Genomic DNA, 22,286 nt, shown 5'->3' on the forward strand with positions numbered 1-22,286 from the left:
CGCACCGCGCAAAATATAAAAAAAGTCAGTCGTAACTCCGGTCCGTCGTTAAGCAGGGACTCACCGGCTTTTAGCCCGGTGTGGCTTATACAACATTTTCCATAAAAACCCTGTGCTTATATTGATATTTAAAATACGTTTATTTTTTCAATTAAACCACGTGGCTTTTCATTAATTTACGATATACTGTGGACCTTTTGGCCTGGATTTTTCCTTATTTTTCATGTCTACACATGTATTTAGAGAATATATAGTAATTAAAATGTGCCTCAAAGTCATGGAAATGAATTGTCAAAAAAGTGTATGAACGCTGTAACGTGATTTTAAAATAACATTTGGTAATACATTTATTGTCAAATCTAACAATTAAGAGAAAACATGTTCTTATTTTGTTTTTAAAAAATTATTGGGTAAGTTTTAATCTTTGTCAAGAAAGAGAAAGGTGGACAGAGTTTCGGATTTTTCAAGAAAAAATTATTATTTTTTTGTTCAGAATTGCTTCCCATATGTGGAAAACTTTTTATGCATATGCATTCATTGAGTTTGGTAGTAACGAGTGTCCTACATTTGATATTTTTTTGCAGAGAGGACTCGCTGCTGAAAATACCCAGGGCAGCTTTGTTACAGAAGACAGCGTCTCACCCTGCTCCTCGCCGACGACCATCACCCGCCCAGCCAACAAAGAGGCCACGTTCTCACCTGGCACAAATACCTGTCCCACAGCCATCAATAATGACCCGGTCAGTAAAGAGGCCACATTCTGACCTGGCACAAGTACCTGTCCCACAGCCACCAATAACGACCCAGCCAGCAAAGGTGCCACATTCTAACCTGGCACAAATACCTGTCCCACTGCCCTCAACGCCATCATCTACATCCCCAGCTATTCTGTCCTGGAAGACGGACAAAGACCCAGACACTTCTCCCCCTGTTTCCAGGTTTCAACCAGCTCGGACACCAGGACCACAGCTCAGTTCTACCTCCACATACACACCCTTTGACCTCTTCAAACTTTTCTTTCCTGTGCAAACAATACAAACACTGTGTCAAAACACAAATAAGAAGGCTGCTCAAAATATACTACAGGGAGGTGAATACAAATGGACTGACCTGAACACAGAAGATATGTATAAGTTCATGGGTCTGAATCTGTACATGGCTATGGTGAAGATCAGCAACATTGCTGATTACTGGAGACAGGATCACCTCTTTTCTTTGCCTCTACCACCACAGGTCATGTCATGGGACCGGTATTGGACAATCATATGGAATCTTCATCTTAGTGACCCTGATGAAGATGTTCATAACGACAAGGAAAAGGGAACATCTCAGTACGACGGACTCTTCCGTCTAAAACCCTTGATGAACACACTGAAAGACGCTTGCAAGTCATTTTTTCATCCTCACAGAGAGCTTGTTGTTCATGAAATGATAGGTGCCCCAAAGGCTCAAAGTGGGGTGACTCAGAACACGAAACTCTCAAAGTTGGGAATCAAGTTGTTTGGCTTGGTCGACTCTAAGAGCGGCTACACAGTGGACTTTTCCGTCTACACGGGGAAAAGGGACATACCATCTGGACATAGCCTGTCCTATGACGCTGTAATGTCCCTTGTGCAGCCAGGTTCTTTGGGCACAGGCTACCACATATATTTGGACAGTTTTTATTCTAGTCCCAAACTCTTCAGGGATCTCCATGAGCTCAGATTTTCAGCCTGTGGAACTTACAGAGATAACCGCAATGACTGCCCTAAACCCGAGAAGAACGCCCTCACTAAAAAGTCGGAGTGGGGTTCTATAAGATGGTTCCGAGATGGCCCCATCGTTTACATCAAATGGATGAGCACAAAGGAAGTGTCGGTCTGCTCCACAATTCACCAAGCACATTCTGCTGAAGCTGCACAGAGGAGGATGAAAGGGAGCAATGGCACCTGGACACAGGTGTCGGCCTCCTGTCCCACACCAGTTATGGAGTACTACAAACACGCGAGTACCACTGGTCACTCATACCAGCCTGCGCGGTATTTGTCTGCCCAGCATAAAACCATGTGCTGGTACAAAGAGCTGTTTTATTATTTTCTGGACATTGCCACAACAAACAGCTTCATTCTTCACAAGGAACTCTGTCTGGCTCAAGACAAGCAGCCCATGACGCACAGAGCCTTCATGGAGACACTGACCGCTGAGCTCTGTGGCATGCCTCTCCATGCAGCTCCAGACATGGCACACGCAGATCACTTTCCTATGCCCATACGTTACATCGAAATGGAACCCATTGGCAGAACCTCCATAGGCCGCAGGAGGTGCGATCGTTGCCTTATGCGAGGCGTACGAAAGGACACTCCATGGAAGTGCGGTGAATGTGGTGTTGCCCTCTGTATTCAGCCGGACAGGAACTGCTTTGCTGCATGGCATGATGGTTGAGATCATGCACACATTTGTAAATAGTTTATACTGTTTGTGTTTTATTCTATTTGCCTCAATAAATGATTGGACTATTTTATTTTAGATATTTATTACACACATTTCACTACTTTTGTGAACTAAAGAGTTTGGAAAACTTTATTCCTTACACCAAAACAGTTGAGTAAATCCATATTTTACTGCAAGAGAGTAAATATTAGAATCTCACCCTAAATTTTGAGCTTTAGGGCCATATTTCTTTATGCCATGTAGAGGCGACCGTAAACTGTCGACGGGGGGGGGGGGGGGGGGGGGGGTGCGAACGCATTTGGGCATCTGCTACCTGTTTGTTGTTGCCATAAAGGCAATCCCCGGCATCGTCTTGAGATCGTGGTGCGCGATTTCAAAATAAGAGGGGGTAGTGCGATTGAAAAAAAAGATTCCTTAAAAAAAAACACTTTTCAAAACAGCTCGCGGGCCAGAAATAGATAGGCCCGCGGGCCGCTATTTGAGTATGGGGGATTATATAGTATGTTTTAATGTTGACCTGTTATTAAGTGAAGCAATCACTGCTATTCTATTACACTAAATGGTAGGACACTATGATCTTGTATTGATATGAAAATAAAGATCTCAAAAGCCTGTTATATTCCATAGTTTCTGGTGTTATTTACAATACTATTGCAAGTGTATTAACATATTAATATGTCATTATCAGTTATCAACAGTATATTGCGCCACCCTTAATACACATGAACTTAAAGCGTTTTGCGCAACTGTTCAATACTGTGCAATATGGAAGATACAAACAGCTGAATATGGGAAAAGTATGGCAAGATATTAACAATAAGTAATATGAAAGTGTATAAAAATGTAATTGTTTATAAAAGTGTATAAAAAATCCCTGGTCTCTGTCCGAAATGCCGTACTTCCCTCCTATTCAGTACGTGATAACAAGTAGTATTTCGAGAATTTCCAAATACACAGTATGGATTAAAAAGTAAGTGAAAAGTACCCGGATGACACTAAATCAGGGGTTCGTTTTAAAGCATGCCATTAAACAAAACAGAATAATAAATGACAATAAATATGGCACTCATGACATCTACCTCAATACGTTTGTTTTGCAATCGTTTCCCTTATGTCTAGATTGATATACATAATTTAATTAACGCTGACGGTGGGTCTGTGATGTGTTTGTAGAAATGGAGCATTTGTAGCCGCATGACGTGTTATGTCCATTTATGTATAAATGGAGCATCTGTATCCATGTGTGTTATGTTCGTTTATGTATAAATGTAGCATCTGTAGCCGCATGGGTGATGTTCATTTAAATGCAGCATCTGTAAATAGCCTCATTTTAGCTTTGGCTAACACTAGGAAACCTACTCATGGAAACACTATGCTTGTAGCCTAATACCTTAAGCCTATCCTAATAACAGATACATTCGATGATTTATTTCTTACATACAGTTTAATGTATTCAGGGTAATACAGCTGATAAATGTGAAGCCCTGATGCCTCCTTAAACAAGAATAGTAATAATACTCTACATTTTGACACACAGCTGCCGCAGTGAAGAACACAGCGCTACCAGCTCCCACGGAAGCTCGCTATGGTCACTAGCAAGCATCAGAGAGACTGGGACGTGAGATTGCCCGCAGTCCTGCACGCTTGTCGATCAGCGGTGCAGAAATCGACTGGTTTCACCCCTTTTTTCGCCTGTTTGGCAGGGAGCTCCGCACGCCCATAGACGCGGGCCCGCCGTATGAGCCCAGTCTGTTGTTTGTTAAGGACCTACTGTATAGGTTACACAACGCACACCAGATCGCAAGGGACGCCCAGGGGGCTGCGAGCTTCAAACAGAAAAGAGCGTATGACGCGAGGTGTAGTGGGGGGTCATTGTCCCTGGGTCAGCAGGTTTGGTTGTATAACCCTAAATTCCTATTTAGGGTCGCCAGGATGGCTGATTGTGAGGGGGGGCTATGGACTTATGAGCTCCGCCACCGACTAGCGGAGGATGCTGGGAAATGTACAGGGTGGGAGATTTACGTTTGTTAATGTTCCTTAACATGGCAATTTATGCATATTTGTATTAGCAGTTCATTTATGGAAATGTGGGAGTGCTTTGGGGACATTTTGTTGGGGAGAGTAAAAATCACCATAAATGTTAAAATGTGTGCAGTGATATGGCATGACTGTCGCCAAAGCACCTGTGGGTGTAAAAGAAAGTAATAGAACAGTTATTACCGTTGTTCAATAAAGAGCATTTCTTGCAAAATGAGCTTCCTGAGTGAGTCTCCTTCTTCACCAGCACCACAATATTATAGTTTCTATTTTATAATATAAAGCGCTAGAGGATTACAGATGTTGTGCATTTAGCTCATTGTGTAAAATGAGAATAAATACATAATGAATCACAAATTTTTTCGTCAGCAGTAGAGCACCATAAGCTCTCATAATTAACATAGCGCTCTCATAATTAACATAGTGCTCTCATAAATCAAAATAGTGCTCTCACAGTTAACATAGTGCACCCAGGCCAGCCTGGAGCAAGAGGATATAAAATATCCATCCGTCCATCCATTCTCATCCTCTTATTCGGGTCCGGGTCGTGGGGGCAGTAGCCTAAGCAAGGAGGCCCAGGATTCCCTCTTCCCTTTCCCTCTCTACTCCGATCCTCTCCCAAATGGCCGTGCTCCATACCTTATCTCTTAGCTCCATACCTTATCTCTTAGCTCCATACCTTATCTCTAAGGGAGAGTCCAGACACCCTGTGGAGAAAACTCATTTCAGAGTTGTGTTCGTGATCTCATTCTTTTGGTCACTACTCCATGTCTCAAGAGCTAGCTTCAGTAACCAAGGATTGGTACGCCAAGGTCCCCATCTTGGGCCAACATGAAATATGAAATAATTGGATAATTGACATGAAATAATACCTAGGTATATCTTCACCTAATGGTGATTGGAATCTTACATTTTCTTTTGTTTTTGTAGCACTTCTAAAAGAGAAGGCAAAATGAATCCTTTTACCATTTTGAAAATGGTGAGGTTGAAAACACGCCATCTTAGACACACATGACACAATAAAGTTTACACACAGATTTGTGTGTTATCTTAGGTAGCTACAGCCTGACTGTCAACAATTAATTTATTCTGACATTTTGTAAATCAGCTTAGATTCGTCCTGGGTTTTAGCAACAGTACACAGAAAAAAGCCTAGAATGACTTGGTCTGCTTTAAGTAAGTGGTAAAATGATTTGCTGAAAAAAAACAACAACAACATGATCATTAGTATTTTTAGAATTAGTAACGGAAGTGTATTACCGGAATACATATTTCATAGTGAACTACATCCAAAAATCTGCAGCGTATCAACGTAGTGTACCTGGACGTGACGTACAGAGCATGCGCAGTCGAATCTGGGCCGCTTTGGAGATCATACCGCCACACTTTCAACGACGAGCGAAGAGATGTTAAAAACAAAACGTGGTGTTAACAGTTAACGTCGTTTAAGCTTGAACAACAACAAAAAAAGATCTGTCTCGTCATTTAGAGTACGGAATATGGATTAATGGAAGAGTTATATAGTTAGCTATCTTAGCTGCTGCAGCTAACGAGCAAACTTTGAGGTGTTTGCTTCAGATCTTCAAAGCGCTCACTTACATGGGGAGACGTGTACAGATATTACAGCCGTGTGGGTATTAAACTAAGAATAAATTAATGTTAGTTACGATACGTTAGACTAGCGGCGGGGTGTCTTAACGGGTTGAAACGCTGGTCCATAGTAAGAGGTTTACTAGTGTCTGATATTGTGATAGACGGGTGTTCCTTTGGCTCCCAACGGTTCTTCTGTCATTTTATTCCTGGATGCAGGGAGATCCTGCACTTGCGATATTCTGAATTATCTTTGAGAGGACATTTTCACTACATTTTGAGATTTTGCAAACATCAAATATTTGAGTGACATTTTCTGCTTACAACACACGTCTTTGATAAATATGGCAGTATTAAATGCATCGTGTGTTGATCTGCTGATTAAGTAATTACCCAGTATTCACCGTAACTAGAGATGTCGGCGCTCTGCAGTGTGGAGGGTGGAGAGGTTCTGCTGGAGTTACACCTGTTATGTGACTCTGAAACATCCTGCACAAAGTCAGTAGGGACTGATCTCTCCATGGAGGATATTGGAAACCTACAAACTGAAGTCTGTGAACTGAGAAAGGCTATTGCGCTCTTGGAGAAGAAAATAAGTAAATGGGCAAACAAGATTTCTGAAGAGGTTTGTGGTACCTTTATACTATAAAGTCTCAAGTGTTGTTAACTGAATGTCTGAGGCATGTGATGCCTGGTTGTAGAAATGATTCACATTGTCTTCTTACAGCGGTGTCATATTTTTCTGTTAGTTTCTAAAATTATATTTCATGCCTCACTGGTTTATTTAAAACACTGGAAGTAGAAATTACTAATTACGATTGTACTGTTTATTTGCTGTTTATGCTGTTTATTTTATGTGCTGTTTCTGTCAGGAGATGGATGCTCCGACTTTGTCGACTTTTTGTAAAGCTGAGCTACATGAAGCGGAAACACAGCACACACCACAGGACTCTGGTCACTGGGCTGGAGACCAGCACACACCACAGGACATGGAGGATGAACCCAGTCTGTCTCCAGTGTGTAAATGTGATCTAAACCACATAGAGACACTGGAACCAGATCAAAACACTGAAGACCAGCGCACACCACAGGACATGGAAGATGAACCCAGTCTGTCTCCAGTGTGTAAATGTGATCTAAACCACATAGAGACACTGGAACCAGACTGTAGCACTGGGGACCAGCACACATTGCAGAACCTGGAGGATGAACCCACTCTGTCTCCCATTAGTGAACCTGAACAGACGTCTGTATCCACACTGGATTCTGTGTGTGACCGTGAGAAGCAGTCCACACTGCAGGAGTTGGAGGAGAATGAACCCAGCCTCTCTCTACACTGTTACAGTGACCCAAACCCCACAGAGAGTCTGGACTCTGACTGTAATGGTGGAAACCAGCACACCCTGCAGACTCCATTAAAGATGTGTTCAGTCAGACTGGTGGACTGCAGGAGAAAACAGGAGCTGAATGGAAACAGCTCAACACATGAAGAATTGGATGATGTGAGTGATTGTGAACAACACAGTAGTAGTGATGCTGATTTTTTACCTTCAGGTATGTACAGTTTATTTTCTTTAATATTTTATTTGATAAACATAGTTTGTGTCTGTATAGAAATAAAAGATATAATTGTTTTAGCAACAACAACTAACAATTCATTGTGAATTTTTAAATACTATTTTGCTTGAATTTTAAAATAATTTCATGTTGCTGTTGGGCATATCCATCATTAGGTGGCAGTATAGAGTCTTCTGATGAAGAAAACAAATCCTCTGGGGAACAAAAGAAGAAGGAAACCGATCAGAAAGCAGCATGCGCTCCTTGTAGTGTTTGTGGGAAGACGCTTAGCTCGGTGGGGTTTTTGAAAAGACACCTGAAAACCCACAGTGTGGACGTGCCCTCCAGACCCCACACCTGCCCTGTGTGCGCAAAGACCTTCACCAAGCCCGCCGTTCTGAAGGTGCACATGGTCACTCACAGTGGCGAGAAGCCGTTCTGCTGCGCTGTGTGCGGCAACCGCTTCACCACCAAGGGGAACTTGAAGACCCATGAGAGGACCCACGCGGGGGTCTGGCGGTTCCAGTGCTCCTACTGTACCAAGCGCTTCGACCACAGGTCACACCTCCACAAGCATGAGCGCATACACACCAGAGAGAAGCCGTACCCCTGCTCAGTTTGCAACAGGGGCTTTGCCAGCACGCAGAGTCTAAAAAGTCACCTGAAGCTTCACACGGGGGAAAAACCATTTCGCTGTTCATACTGCGACATGACTTTCAGTCAGAAGGGTCACCTGAACCGTCATCAGCGGCGACACACTGGCGAGAAGCCTTATCTGTGTGACCACTGCGGTAAAAGGTTCTCAGACCCTAAACACTTCTACACCCACAGGACCACACACAGGGGGGAGAACCGGGCGAGGCCGCACCAGTGCTCCTTCTGTGGGAAAGGGTTCTTCCACCGGATCAACTTGAAGCAGCATGAGAGGATCCACACCAACGAGAGGCCTTACAAGTGCCTTCACTGCGACAAGGCCTTTGCTCGGCCCGACATCCTCAAAACCCATCTGCGGGTACACACAGGTGAGACGCCCTATCATTGCTCCATCTGTGCTCGGAGCTTTGCATACTTGGGGAGCTTCCGCACACACCAGAAGAGTCACGCCAGCGAGGACCTGAATCTGAACTTGTAGTGTTAAATGCAGCAGAAACAGAAAGCTTGCTTTCTGCCCCCAGCAAACAAAGCTGAACGAGACAGACAGTCACTGGAGAAGAACAGCCCCCCGGAGAACCTCCACAGTCCTCTGCGGAAGCGTGCAAGACCAACTCATATTTTAATCTTAAAGGGATTACAGAGAACAACAAACATGATCATTGTTAACTTGCAGATTGAATGTGTTCATTGAAAACTGCTGCTTCAAAGGCTTATATAAATGACAATTAAAAATAGTAATGCAAAATAAATATGCTTATATATATGTCCTTTCTCAAACAGTCCAGTGGCTGGGAACGGCGTACCTGTCCATCAAATACAGAAGGTCACGAACTGAAAAAATGTCATGAACTGGTCAAGAGGTTAAACTCAGCCCTCATCTGATATTGCAGCCAATCAGATTACTGGAAAATTGCACAAGCATCAAAAAGAATTGCTCAAACATGGTGTAGGCTGTGATAACTGTTGAAGGCCAAAATTGCATTGAAACACAGGAAATAAAGAACCAAATGTATTTTCTTTGTTCTTTTCTTGGTTTTTAACAGTCCTCATTGATTCTGTTCACACCGCTTCAAAGAACTGTTCTTTGTGAATATTTTTCTTTAGCAGCACAACTTTTGCAGTGATCTTCTAGGCCTTACTTTAAGAGATAATGTTGTTACTGGTCCTGCTGTGTCATAGAGTGTGTGTGTGTGTGGGGGGGGGGGGGGGGGGGTGTTTGGCCATACGCGCTGGGCTGCCTTTATGGTTCTAGAATATCTTGGTCATACGTTCTGGTTCCCCCCATGGTTGTAACCATATGGAAGTCACTAATAAACTACCAGTCTTGTTTCTTGAGAAATGTCTTCAAGACCAACTTCAGTTGGTATCAGTACTGGTAGTGGTTTCTGAAAAGTGATCCTAACACTACAACAATGTATGTCAGTCTTGTTGGTTTCTGATGTAACTAGATTGATTTTTTTTTTTTTTAGATTGAACTAGAATGATTTTAAACTTTTGCTTAATTTTACGTGTATATGTAGGGCCTCTAGAGATTCATTTATGCTTAGCGTAAAAATAGCTCAGTCACTGTGTTTGTTGAGACACCATGATATCTCTTTGGAATCTCTGAGAATAGGGTACATTTCTCCTTTTCACATGTCAGGCATGTGGAAGATTAAAACTGCTGTTTCAGGTTCAACACTAGTGTTAAACGCAGAGAAACACTGCACGTTATAGTTGAATTCATGTCTACATCTGATCTTCCATTTGTTAACATTAATTTCCTTCAGGTAGGCTGGGCCAGTTCATTATGCTGATAACGAACATTTTCTAATACATATTTTTAAAAATCTTCAGCCCAAGTGTTTAGACACAGACATGTATTTCAGCCTCCGAAAGATGGAGAATGGTCTTCATCATTCCTATCACAACCCCCACAGTCACGGTCTGGTGGTAGGGAACCGGTCTTGTGACCGGAGGGTTGTGGGTTCAATTCCCATGCCTGAGGCCATGACTGAGGTGCCCTTGAGTAAGACACCTAACCCCAACTGCTCCCCGTGCACCGGGCTAGGGCTGGGCACCGCTCTGGGCACGTGTGCACCACAGACCCCTAGTAATCACTGCACAGATCAGTAAATGTGGAGGACAAATTTTGACTGAGGTGAAAACACAATTGTTATGGCTCATTTACATTTTTACAACCCACACATGTCCAGGGATGTCTACGTCCAGTTTTCACCTCCATGTTTCTCTTACCCGTGTGCTACTTGTCATTTGGAAGGCCTCAAGCCAAATGGGATGAATTAAGAGTTGGGAAAGTCCCATGTCTGGTATGTACCAGGGTGTTCCAGTGGTCGGCCCCGATGGCTGATAGGAACTGTTACTGTATCTGCTGGCCAAAGGCTATGTGGTCAGACCTATAGGGAGAGGTTCAAACCACAGAAGAGGAAGGTAAGGGTTGTGAAACGTGCAGGGGTATGAGTTGGGGTGTGTGCTGGGGCCTGTAACGGAGTGCCATGGTTGCATAAGACCACAGGGCAGAGTGGGCGAGTGTGTGCATGCAGCAGGGTACATAAGCCTCAGAGGGCTTGACGGTCACCATTTGGCCCCATCATGGCTCTGCTAATGAACTGGGTCCATGTCCTGCTTTGGGTCCTGTTTGCGTCCTGCGCTCTTGCCCGTAATGGTAAGTTCTGCCTATTGTGTTTATTAGAGCTCAGCTGATCCCCCTTAGGTAAGATGCTACTGAACGTCAGGACCAATCAAACAAGGCCTACTCAGTAAGCAGCTTCTCAGAGAGCATTGGGAGATGATTGGTTGATTGATTGATTGACCTTCTTATGAGTAATAATGCACTCACAGTTAGCCAGTTTCTTGACTCCTCAATTCTTGTTTCAGTACCTGGAGATGGAAACACAGATAGTGATGAAGAAACAGAGGTACAGCTCTCCAGTACTATCAGCCCCTGGTTGTTTCATTATATCACAGATGTAATACAGAAAGAGACTAATACTAATCTTCTCCCTTTTTTGCATACCCTAATCATGTTTAAGATTACATTCAAAGATCTCTGTGTAGGTAAGTAGTTTAATTAAATCATGTCTGCATGCACCATAGTTGGACACATCTGCTGAAGTTTACACATCCTTAGCATTATTTCAGTATTTATGGCCTCGCCTGTTGTCTGGGGCGATTCAAAGGTTCTTAACTAGTGTTTAGTGCTTTCTCATATGGTCTTTGATCTGCAGTGTTTTGGGCTTTCCCATTTGGTCTTTGATCTGCAATATTAGTGCTCTCTCATGTGGTCTTAAATCTGCAGTATTAGGGCTCTCTCATGTGGTCTTAAATCTGCAGTATTAGTGCTCTCATGTGGTCTTAAATCTGCAGTATTAGTGCTCTCTCATGTGGTCTTAAATCTGCAGTATTAGTGCTCTCTCATGTTGTCTTAAATCTGCAGTATTAGTGCTCTCTCATGTCGTCTTAAATCTGCAGGATTAGTGCTCTCTCATGTGTTTGTCTGGCATGATTATACTCTCTACCTTTCAGGCATCGAAAACGAACTGCAGACCTGTAATAAGAGACTGTTTGAAAAGGCAAATTATTCCGGTAACCTTGGTGAGTCACTTTGAACAGAGAAACCCATGTTTATTGTATATTAAATATATGCAATAGTGTGAGTGTAAAACAGATGAGTGACTGATTCCTATTAGTGTAAAACAGATGGTTGACTGATTCCTTTGAGTGTAAAAAATACCTTTATGCATTAATGTTCTAATGATTACATGTTTGTTACTATGATGTCCACCTTATATTTATTTAATTGGTGTATTATATTTTCACATATTCAATTTAATCTGTTATTTGACTGATATGTACTACTTACATAATTATGTGATTTATTAATTCGATTAGTATTAGTATCATACGTTGTACAGTTTGGGTTGATGTTCAACTATTCTAAACTATTCTGTTTAACTATTTTATTATACTACAGCCCTGTCCTGTTGTGATGCAGCCTTGTATCACTGTAATAACTTACTGTATGTAAGTTGTATTGTATATTTGTTTGACTCTTAGTATTAAGATCATCTTAAATGAGAGAATTTTCTGTATAATACATGCTCTGCCATTTAAAGATGATCTTTGCTTGAAATGATTTTGGGGGAGCCCTGCCTCAGCGAGACTCTCTGGGCTGCCCTTATGGTTCGATAGAATCTCCATCCTATGTACTGGGCTACCCCCATGGTTCTGTAGAACTACAAATGATAGGTTCTGAAGAACCTCAGCATCAACTCAGGCATCTTATCTTGATCTTGTTTGGGTTGCGGTTCCTCCAGAGAATGACCTGTTTGTTCTGAAGAGGCAGCTGAGGCAGGTCCGTGTGTCATGCAAGGACGCGGCCCAAGCCTCCAACATTCAGATCTCAGGTACAGTGGCATTCCCTCCTTTATCATCCAACCTGAACCTGAAGACAATGATTTGCACTGACCCTCACCTGAGTTCCCCATCCAGATGTGATGTTCCCCAACCAGATATGACGTTTTCAACGTTTCCTCCTCATGCTCCAGGGAGATTTTTCTTCACTGTTGCCCTTGGTTTGCTCACTGGGGCCTTAGACACATTTAAAGCTGTTTTATGATATCAGCTGTTGTAAAAAGCACTTTACAATTAAATTTTTATTTTGACTTTGATAAATGCTGTGGCATAGCGCCATCTGCTGGGGATCTTTTTCTAAACGTTTGCATTCTGTTTGTACACGCAGCACTTCAGGTTCAACTTGATGGTCTGTTGGAACAACTTGGGAAAAAAACAGACGGTCCTGCCAAAGCAGGTATGTGGAACACGTCTATGAAAATGATGTGATTCTCGCTGGTAATATATGAGTGTGTGTGTGTGTGTGTGACTGAGTGTGTGTGTGGGCATGTGTGTGAGTGGGCGTGTGTGTGTGTGAGGGCATGTGTGTGAGTGGGCGTGTGTGTGTGTGTGTGTGAGGGCATGTGTGTGTGAGGGTATGTGTGTGTGAGGGCGTGTGTGTGAGTGGGCGTGTGTGTGTGAGTGGGCGTGCGTGTGTGAGTGGGCGTGCGTGTGTGAGTGGGCGTGCGTGTGTGAGTGGGCGTGCGTGTGTGTGAGGGCGTGCGTGCGTGTGTGTGAGGGCGTGCGTGCGTGTGTGTGAGGGCGTGCGTGCGTGTGTGTGAGGGCGTGCGTGCGTGTGTGAGTGGGCGTGCGTGCGTGTGTGAGTGGGTGTGCGGGCGTGTGTGAGTGGGGGCGTGTGTGTGTGAGTGGGCGTGCGTGTGTGAGTGGGCGTGCGTGTGTGAGTGGGCGTGCGTGTGTGAGTGGGCGTGCGTGTGTGTGAGGGCGTGCGTGCGTGTGTGTGAGGGCGTGCGTGCATGTGTGTGAGGGCGTGCGTGCGTGTGTGTGAGGGCGTGCGTGCGTGTGTGAGTGGGCGTGCGTGCGTGTGTGAGTGGGTGTGCGGGCGTGTGTGAGTGGGGGCGTGTGTGTGTGAGTGGGGGCGTGTGTGTGTGAGTGGGGGCGTGTGTGTGTGAGTGGGCGTGTGTGTGTGTGTCTGTGTGAGTGGGCGTGTGTCTGTGTGAGTGGGCGTGTCTGTGTGAGTGGGCGTGCATGTGTGAGTGGGCGTGCGTGTATGTGTGAGTGTGTGTGTATGTGAGTGGGTGTGTGTGAGTAGGTGTGTGTGTGTGTAGGCACGCTTAGCTGCTTAGCTGGGACCGTCACACCACGACAATAATGAAACCAGAATGACATGTAATTTTTATTTTGTAATGTAATTTGCACATTCACATAAATTTGCACATTTGATATTCATCCTAAAATATTTTTAAACTTCAGAAAATCACACTGCATATACCCAGTTAACATGTTTTCATTGATCCCACCCAGTATTAGGTAGAGATTTCCCAAACTGCACATTATATTCATGTCAAATGCAATCTTGCAGGTAGATCTGTCTGGGCAGATATTTTAGGATGTTACTAACTTTGGCTTTGTACACTCACATTCACCTCTCAATCTTGGCCTGAGTGTTTTGACCTGGGATTCCTGCTCTGTAGTTTTAGACGTTCTCCAAAAATATGTTCAAGTGAAGAAGTTAGAGATTGAAATCACCATGGAGACAGATACAGCAAAAATCGCAGGTGAGTCAAAACATTACAACATAATAAAGCTGTTAGATTTTTTAAAACAATTGTTGACCCAATGACACTGTTAGAGGATGTCCAGAATGTTCACATCTTTATCAGGAATGTTCTGAAGCTACCTACCAAGAATATTAGTGTTTGTGGGAGAATATTGGCTGGTTATGATCTGGTCTTTGGACACTCTATGATGTGACTTCCTGACTCAAAAAAGGTGTACATTGCTCTGTTAGACATTTTGTTTCATCTCCGTGTTATTTAGAGAAGGACAATCAGCTGAAGAAAGCTAAAAAGGAGATGGCAGAAGCTTTTGCCAATCTGAATAAAGTGAAAATGTGCCAGACTGGCAGCAGCAGTGAAAGTGAGGACCGGCACACACACTGTTTGTCTTTCTGTGAATGTGAGGACCAGCATATACAGTTGGCCTGTCTTTCTCTGTGGGTCTGTCTGTCTCTCTGTCTGTCTCTCTCTGTTGGTCGGTCTGTCTCTCTGTCTGTCTCTCTATGTTGGTCTGTCTGTCTTCCTCTCCTCTGTCAGTCTGTCTCTGTTGGTCTCTCTCTCTCTCTCTCTCTCTCTCTCTCTCTCTCTGTTGGTCTCTGCCTGTTGATTTGTCTGTCTTTCTCTCTCTCCTCCCCTCTCTCTCCCTTCCTCTCTCTTTCTCGGTCTGGTGGAGCACTCTTTAGGTCAGAATAACCCATAGTGCCCTTATCTTTTCCTCTGGTGCAGTTGCGGAGATTAACACACTGCAGCAGGAGATTGACAAACTGCGCACAGGAAGTGACAGTTCTGCACAGTCATCACAGATTGCAAGTGTGTAATGTCAAGCATTAGTCAGTTTATATATATTTTTAAATATTTAAAATTTTAAAATATATAGTAAACATTTTCCCATATATATATATATATATATATATGGGAGCACACCTCCCATATATATATATAAAGCACACCTATATATATCTAGATATATCTCGTATTTGAAATACCAGGTGTGCTTTATTGCTTTTATAGAGTTTTACAGAAGACCATGATGTGTTACTGTAGCAATTTTATGTGCTGAGCTGTGCTATTGAGATTAAATATATCACATCAGAACTACAGAAGCAACTGGAGGATAAGCTGAAGGCTCTGAAGGAGAAAGGTGATGCCACGTCTACGCATGGTAGGTGCAGTTCACAGAGAACCTGGCTGGGGTGGTAATCCAAGCTCAGTTTTAAAATATGCTTTATGCCGTTACTAAAATATCAATCATGGTACACTTGCACAGAGAGACTATTAACAATCCTAAAAAGTGAATATGTTAACATTTGATACCAGTAAAATAGTACATGATCATAAAGAGATTTTTTTTAGGTCAGTGTCCTAAGTGATCAACTCATCAACTGCATCTTGCGTTAGGGTTAGGTTCAGGGTTAGGGTTAGGTTCAGGGTTAGCTGTACCAGTAGAATACAAAGATGACTGATTGCATTGTGTACCTGTGTAGGGTAATGTTTATTTGCCACCTTCCTGAGTGACCTGGAGTGAAACTAAGGGCAGGTGTTAGCTGGACACTCTTAACGTACACTTATGCTGCGAGATGCACCTGTACATATTGTATATATAAATATTGATGAATGCAGAATAAACGTATATGCATTTATACATTTATACAAAACATTTGTAGACATCACTTGTTGTAAACAGCTTTTAAAAACACAGCTAAACTGGGCAAGGAAGTGTAAAGAACTGAGTAAGGACTGTTACTATACAGTAGGAACATCTGATCAAGTGATGTCTACAAATGTGATCTTTTATACATGCTAGTTAACATCTGATCAAGTGATTACCCAGTGTCTTTTACACGTGCTAGTTAACATCTGATCAAGTGATCACCCAGTGTCTTTTACATATGTGATGTCAGTCACCCAGATCATTGGAAACCAGGATGAAGTTCTGGATATCGAGAGGAAACTGGCAGACCTGCAGAAGACTAAAGCAGAGCACAGCGGTGAGGCGCAGACTTGTGTACAGCACCTGGAACTTTACGTTTAACACCTTTATTTCTCACTAAAGGACACTTACACCAGTCTGATATGTTTGACGTGTGTGTCTTAGCCCAGTGTAATGTAAGTGATGTGTGTGTTTTAGACCAGTCTGATGTGTGTGATGTGTCTTAGACCAGACTGATGTGTCTTAGACCAGTTTGATCAGACTGATGTGTGATGTAGATGAGTCTGATGTGTGTGATGTGTCTTAGATCAGACTGATGTGTGATGTAGATGAGTCTGATGTGTGTGATGTGTCTTAGATCAGACTGATGTGTGATGTAGATGAGTCTGATGTGTGTGATGTGTCTTAGATCAGACTGATGTGTCTTAGACCAGTTTGATCAGACTGATGTGTGATGTAGATGAGTCTGATGTGTGTGATGTGTCTTAGATCAGACTGATGTGTGATGTAGATGAGTCTGATGTGTGTGATGTGTCTTAGATCAGACTGATGTGTGATGTAGATGAGTCTGATGTGTGTGATGTGTCTTAGATCAGACTGATGTGTGATGTAGATGAGTCTGATGTGTGTGATGTGTCTTAGATCAGACTGATGTGTGATGTAGATGAGTCTGATGTGTGTGATGTGTCTTAGATCAGACTGATGTGTGATGTAGATGAGTCTGATGTGTGTGATGTGTCTTAGATCAGACTGATGTGTGATGTAGATGAGTCTGATATGTGTGATGTGTCTTAGATCAGACTGATGTGTGATGTAGATGAGTCTGATGTGTGTGATGTGTCTTAGATCAGACTGATGTGTGATGTAGATGAGTCTGATATGTGTGATGTGTGTGGCTGACAGCACTGGAGAAGCAGCTGAAGGAGGCAACTATAAAGTTGTCCAACCTGAAGAAAGAGAAGGAGAAGTCCTCAGAGACGGTCACAGGTGTGTACGGCTGCTCATAATTCAGCCTCTTCCTCACTCTCAGTGATCAATAATAATTACATGGACTGTTCTATCAGAGTGGTTATAGACATTAACTCAACCTTAACCTTGCCCATAACCCAACATTCACCAACCTTAACCCTGCCCATAATCCAGCCTTCACCAACCTTAACCTTGCCCATAATCCAACCGTCACCAACCTTAACCCTACCCATAATCCAACCTTCACCAACCTTAACCCTGCCCATAATCCAACCTTCACCAACCTTAACCCTACCCATAATCCAACCTAATCCATCACCTTCACCACAGTTGTTAAGTTTGTAAAGTTTTCCATGTTATAAAATTGAATGTTTGTAATTGATTTGATTTTATGGGTTGATATTTCTTTTGACCACATAAGGGCACAGTTGTTGTTTAGGCAATGTGCGAAATCTAGCTAGGCAACTAGCCAGATGGTTAAGCTTATCAGTCACCTAATTGCTATATAAATATAACAAAAAGAAAATGTTTAGCAAGTAACTTGTGCTAGAGCTCATAATGTTCCCAGAAATGATCACCAAATCCAACATGATGTTTGTGACTTATGTTATATGCACAATATTTAGCTGATAATGAAAAAACTCGTAGTTTAAACACATGCATTAAGATGGACAATGATTGTGAGCACGTAGCCTGTATTTGTGCACGCTGAATCCAGTTTTTTTTTTGTTTTTGTTCCATTGTATTTACATGACACACACATGATCTACCACAGTGCTTTTAGGTGTCTGTTTATGTATGTTACAACTGATTATACTGACATATTATTATTTATGAATAATAACAGAATAATTATAAATTCACTTAAAAGCATGCCTGAGAGAAACAACTTTAAAACAGATTTGAATTTATTATAATAAGAACAATGAAGAGTTGATGTTCAAAATGAAACGTTTTGTTGATGTAACTGTCAAATTCAGCAGCATGTTTGGCCTCCCACTTCTGTCTTTACTCCAGACTCCCCAGTTTTGAACCCCTCTTGTAACATACAGGAAAACCCCCCAGACAGGCCATGTCTGACAGATCATGTCAGACAGGCCAGGTGGACCACATCAGACAGGCCAGGTGGACCACATCAGACAGGCCAGGTGGACCACATCAGACAGGCCAGGTGGACCACATCAGACAGGCCAGGTAGACCACATCAGACAGGCCAGGTGGACCACGTTAGACAGGCCAGGTGGACCACGTCAGACAGGCCAGGTGGACCACGTCAGACAGGCCAAGTAGACCACGTCAGACAGGCCAGGAGGACCACGTCAGACAGGCCAGGTGGACCACGTCAGACAGGCCAGGTGGACCACGTCAGACAGGCCAGGTGGACCACGTCAGACAGGCCAGGTGGACCACGTCAGACAGGCCAGGTGGACCACGTCAGACAAAACAGGTAGACCACATCAGACAGGCCAGGTGGACCATGTCAGACAGGCCAAGTAGACCACGTCAGACAGGCCAGGTGGACCACGTCAAACAGGCCAAGTAGACCACGTCAGACAGGCCAGGTGGACCACGTCAGACAGGCCAGGTGGACCACGTCAGGCTAGTACACACATCACAACTGAAACCTGTCACTGCTGTCATCATAACAACAACCTGTTTCACTGCCAGATGAAGAGATCAGTGCCATGGACAGAGAGGTGAAGATGCTGCGTGATGATCTGACGGCTCTTAACAACATTCTCTCTAAGATACCAGGTTCTGTTCTTCTAGAGTTCCTCTGGTGATAGTGATAAAATGTAAAGGTATTCCTTTAGGGTTAGGGTTATAGTATAGAGATTCCCCTGCTCTACTGACAAAAACCAAGGATGCCTTGATAATTAAACAATGAGTTAAGTTGTTCAGGATCAGAAACAATTAAAACAGTAATTGTTTACCATCCCTAAGTGCCTAACTATGATACTGCTGGTAGTCTAACTTGACGTGTTGTCAGACTGTAATGTGTCATAAATGTGTTTTTTACAACCTGCTTTTGTGTGCATCTCTTAGACCTTGAGAAAGAGCTGCTGGAAAAGAAAGAAAAAGTGGAAGACCAACTCAACCAGCTCCAGAATGATGGACAGGGGCTAGGTGTGTTCAGCACCAACACCACACAGCTACTATAGATGTATCTCTCCTAGCATTTACTATAATGTATTTTTTAACCATTACAATCCTTTCAGGTTCAGTCAGTGATTCAGTTAACAAGACAATGCAAATTTATGTAAATTAATTTAATATTAAATTAACCTTTTTGAAATGGTTTAGTTGTGAGATTCAGTTTAGGTTTTTAATTGGATAAACAGAAGTGGAATTGAATATGGTCAGAGTTGATCCCATTTAACTCTCAGGAACGGTTTAGCTGTTCCAGTTATCCGACTGAATTGTTTTATTTTGTATATGAGTTCGTATTTGCTTATTATTCTTTTCCTTCCCTCAGTTTCCAAGATCTTGGCTCTGCAGTTTCAGTTGCGTGAGGCCCAGGTCAAGGCACAGGGACAGAAGAAGGCAGCAGATTTCCAAGTAGCAGGTGTTTCTGTTCACACTGACACAAATCTTTACACTTATTGGTGGGGGAGGGGTGGATGTGGCCTCTTCCTTCACCAAACTGTCCTGCAGAACACATGGGGTGTGAGATACTTCATTATTCAACCATCAAACAGGTGGACTAAACATTATTTCAACAATTACTTTTGTCTTCTCAGATCTGCAGAAACAGCTGAAGATAAAAGAAAAGCACATCTCTGACCTGCTGACTGAGAATGAGGGTAATCCTAATCCTAGCTCTAACCCTAACCCTAACTCTAATCCTAGCCCTAGCCCCAACCCTAACCCCAACCCCAACTATAATCCAAGCCTGTTTGAACTCTTCACCACAGGAAGGCCTTTATGAATTCACAATCAGCAATTGTTTATATTAATCCTAAATTACACTAAAACAGAGTCGGTATGAATTCTGAATCACTTTAAAACTGTCTGTATTCATTCTGAATAACACTAAAATAGATCTTGTATGAATTCAAAACCTCACTAAGGAATAACCTATATGACTGTAGAATCACTAAATTAGAACCCAGAATTTAAATTTGGAAACCAAGTTGGAAATTGTTGGTTTTTGAAACAGCAGGCCTGGCCCATATTATGATGTCATTATTGTGCATTTAGTAGCTGTCACGGGTGAGGTGAGGCAGAGATGAGTATAGCTTATACACGTAGCTTATTGACGTAGAGAAGCAACTACAGCGACTGGTACCTATCAAACCAGAGCAGACTGGATGGAGATGTAGACTGTAGATATTCACATGTATGAACCCTGTCTGTCCATGTGCGGCATTATACAACTAGGAAACAGATAAATCACAGCTTGGTTTCTTGGTTTCTATTTGGATCTTCTCATCTTTTACACATTATAATCTGCTGATCTTTTGACTGCACACCAGATCAGCTTTGCACCTTTTTTGTTCCCACATAAGATCAATCACTGTGATGTTTAGTAGCTTGTTATCTGTCACTGATGTGAATGGCCAGACAGTCTGAATTAGTGGTGGCTGATACCAAATTGTCCCGCTCCATTTCCTGTCTAGTTCTGAAGAATGGAAGAGGAAAACATTGTGAAGATCTCGAGGATGCGTACATCGGTGAGAGAGCCTCACACCAGACCAGGCCACACTTAACCTCACTAGTCCTGACAGTGAAATTGCAATCATCATATATTTAATGGCATTTCATTTGGTGTGTTGTATCATAATATGTGTTGTGGGGGGCGTGTCACTAAAGTTCTCTTCAGATAAGCAAGTACTGTAACATATTAACTTAATCAAATTGGTTTTGTTTATTATTTTACTTAATATCATTTACCATTAAGAATTTAACCAGTGTTCACTGAATGTGCCAGAGCTGAGAGATGAATAAAAAATGAATGAGCAGGACAGACAACTTGAATGAGTACAGATGACATTCTTCTTTCTCTTTCTCTGATTTTGCTTTTCTTTCTGTTTTTGCAGAAATCCTAGATATGATTAAAAATCTTCCTGATACAAATATAAAGCTTGGTGAGTGAAGTGCTGTAGTTTGGGGAAACCAGTAAAGTACATTTACAAATAACTGTGTCCAGTTGTCAAAACACGGAAATGTCTATTGTAGTTTAAGCTTCTGTCCAAATTGTATCGCAGTTCTCGAGATTGTGTCATTCACCATTGAAATTGACATCATGAACACCATCGCTGAGAGTGAGACGTCAGAAGAGAAGATCAATGGTGCGTTACATCAAATCCATGTTTTGATATGTGGGGTTACTGGGTCTCTAGTACATACAGAACTGTGGTACAGGAACACCAGTAGCCGCTGGCCACTGGGAGCATAGGTTTCATGTTCAACCACTTGACAGATCTCTGTTTGTCAAAGAATTAAGGAAGAAGCAAAAAGACGTGATTCATCAGCTGAACTCAAAAAAGGAAGAACTGTACGATAATGATTTATCTGCAGAGAAAAGTACGTGGTGCCAAGATTAAAGGCTTACAGCACTCTAATAATGTACTACATTTTTTGAGTATTTGTATAAAGTACTTCACCACTATTCTTGAGATAACTTATAGAGTATTGTTATGAATTACTCTGCCACTTTACCATTTTAAAGTATTAGTACAGAGTATTTGTATTTCATATTAGTGTTTTAAGTAATAATCAGAGACTGAGAGTACCAATGTAACGATATACGTGTTGGTCTTTGGGTCAGTTCTGAAGATAGTAGCAAAGCTGGAAAAGATCCGGAAACTGCAGAATCAGGCTGCGAATATCGACCAGATCAAAGGTACTTGTTCTCAGCATTTTTTACTAACATTACTAACATATTTACTAAAACAATAGACAATGTATGCAAAAATTTCATGGAACATTTATATAAACATTTCTCTACCAGCCTGACATACTGTATGACATTTAGCTTGGATGTGGAC

General features: G+C 42.4%; 2 protein-coding genes across 4 annotated transcripts in view; both read left to right on the top strand.

Annotated features, from left to right (window-relative positions):
* The first annotated feature begins 5,804 nt into the window (after positions 1-5,804).
* LOC143484175 (uncharacterized) lies at positions 5,805-9,280 on the top strand. Of its 3 annotated transcripts, none has more exons than XM_076982789.1 (4): positions 5,805-6,682; positions 6,930-7,611; positions 7,791-8,636; positions 8,790-9,280. In XM_076982789.1, the coding sequence occupies exons 1-4, from the start codon at positions 6,473-6,475 to the stop codon at positions 8,957-8,959; spliced, it is 1,908 nt and encodes a 635-aa protein (XP_076838904.1). In that variant the 5' UTR covers positions 5,805-6,472; the 3' UTR covers positions 8,960-9,280. The 3 variants fall into 3 exon arrangements, with proteins under 3 accessions (XP_076838904.1, XP_076838906.1, XP_076838905.1); XM_076982791.1 differs by having other exon boundaries at positions 9,049-9,280; XM_076982790.1 differs by having other exon boundaries at positions 7,791-8,931.
* A 1,498-nt stretch (positions 9,281-10,778) lies between these two features.
* The window catches only part of LOC143484145 (uncharacterized), a 32,146-nt gene continuing 20,638 nt past the window's right edge, over positions 10,779-22,286 (top strand). The window contains exons 1-21 of the mRNA XM_076982700.1: positions 10,779-10,933; positions 11,146-11,186; positions 11,301-11,325; positions 11,794-11,862; positions 12,585-12,674; positions 13,010-13,078; positions 14,313-14,396; positions 14,659-14,757; positions 15,123-15,206; positions 15,490-15,558; positions 16,298-16,384; positions 17,230-17,313; positions 18,964-19,050; positions 19,342-19,422; positions 19,772-19,861; positions 20,037-20,099; positions 20,916-20,969; positions 21,336-21,383; positions 21,504-21,587; positions 21,736-21,822; positions 22,067-22,141. Of these exons, the coding sequence (XP_076838815.1) occupies positions 10,861-10,933; positions 11,146-11,186; positions 11,301-11,325; positions 11,794-11,862; positions 12,585-12,674; positions 13,010-13,078; positions 14,313-14,396; positions 14,659-14,757; positions 15,123-15,206; positions 15,490-15,558; positions 16,298-16,384; positions 17,230-17,313; positions 18,964-19,050; positions 19,342-19,422; positions 19,772-19,861; positions 20,037-20,099; positions 20,916-20,969; positions 21,336-21,383; positions 21,504-21,587; positions 21,736-21,822; positions 22,067-22,141 (1,543 nt within the window). The 5' untranslated portion in view covers positions 10,779-10,860. The remainder of the gene's footprint in view (positions 10,934-11,145; positions 11,187-11,300; positions 11,326-11,793; positions 11,863-12,584; positions 12,675-13,009; positions 13,079-14,312; positions 14,397-14,658; positions 14,758-15,122; positions 15,207-15,489; positions 15,559-16,297; positions 16,385-17,229; positions 17,314-18,963; positions 19,051-19,341; positions 19,423-19,771; positions 19,862-20,036; positions 20,100-20,915; positions 20,970-21,335; positions 21,384-21,503; positions 21,588-21,735; positions 21,823-22,066; positions 22,142-22,286) is intronic.

This window comes from Brachyhypopomus gauderio, chromosome 20, assembly GCF_052324685.1.
Source record: "Brachyhypopomus gauderio isolate BG-103 chromosome 20, BGAUD_0.2, whole genome shotgun sequence".
In the NCBI taxonomy this organism is placed as follows: domain Eukaryota; kingdom Metazoa; phylum Chordata; class Actinopteri; order Gymnotiformes; family Hypopomidae; genus Brachyhypopomus; species Brachyhypopomus gauderio.

Coding starts and splice junctions, on each gene's coding strand:
- LOC143484175 (XM_076982789.1), top strand. CDS start 6,473: ATGTCGGCGCTCTGCAGTGTGGAGGGTGGAGAGGTTCTGCTGGAGTTA. Junction 6,683..6,929: donor CAAACAAGATTTCTGAAGAG/GTTTGTGGTACC, acceptor TGTTTCTGTCAG/GAGATGGATGCTCCGACTTT. Junction 8,637..8,789: donor CCATCTGCGGGTACACACAG/GTGAGACGCCCT, acceptor TTCTGCCCCCAG/CAAACAAAGCTGAACGAGAC.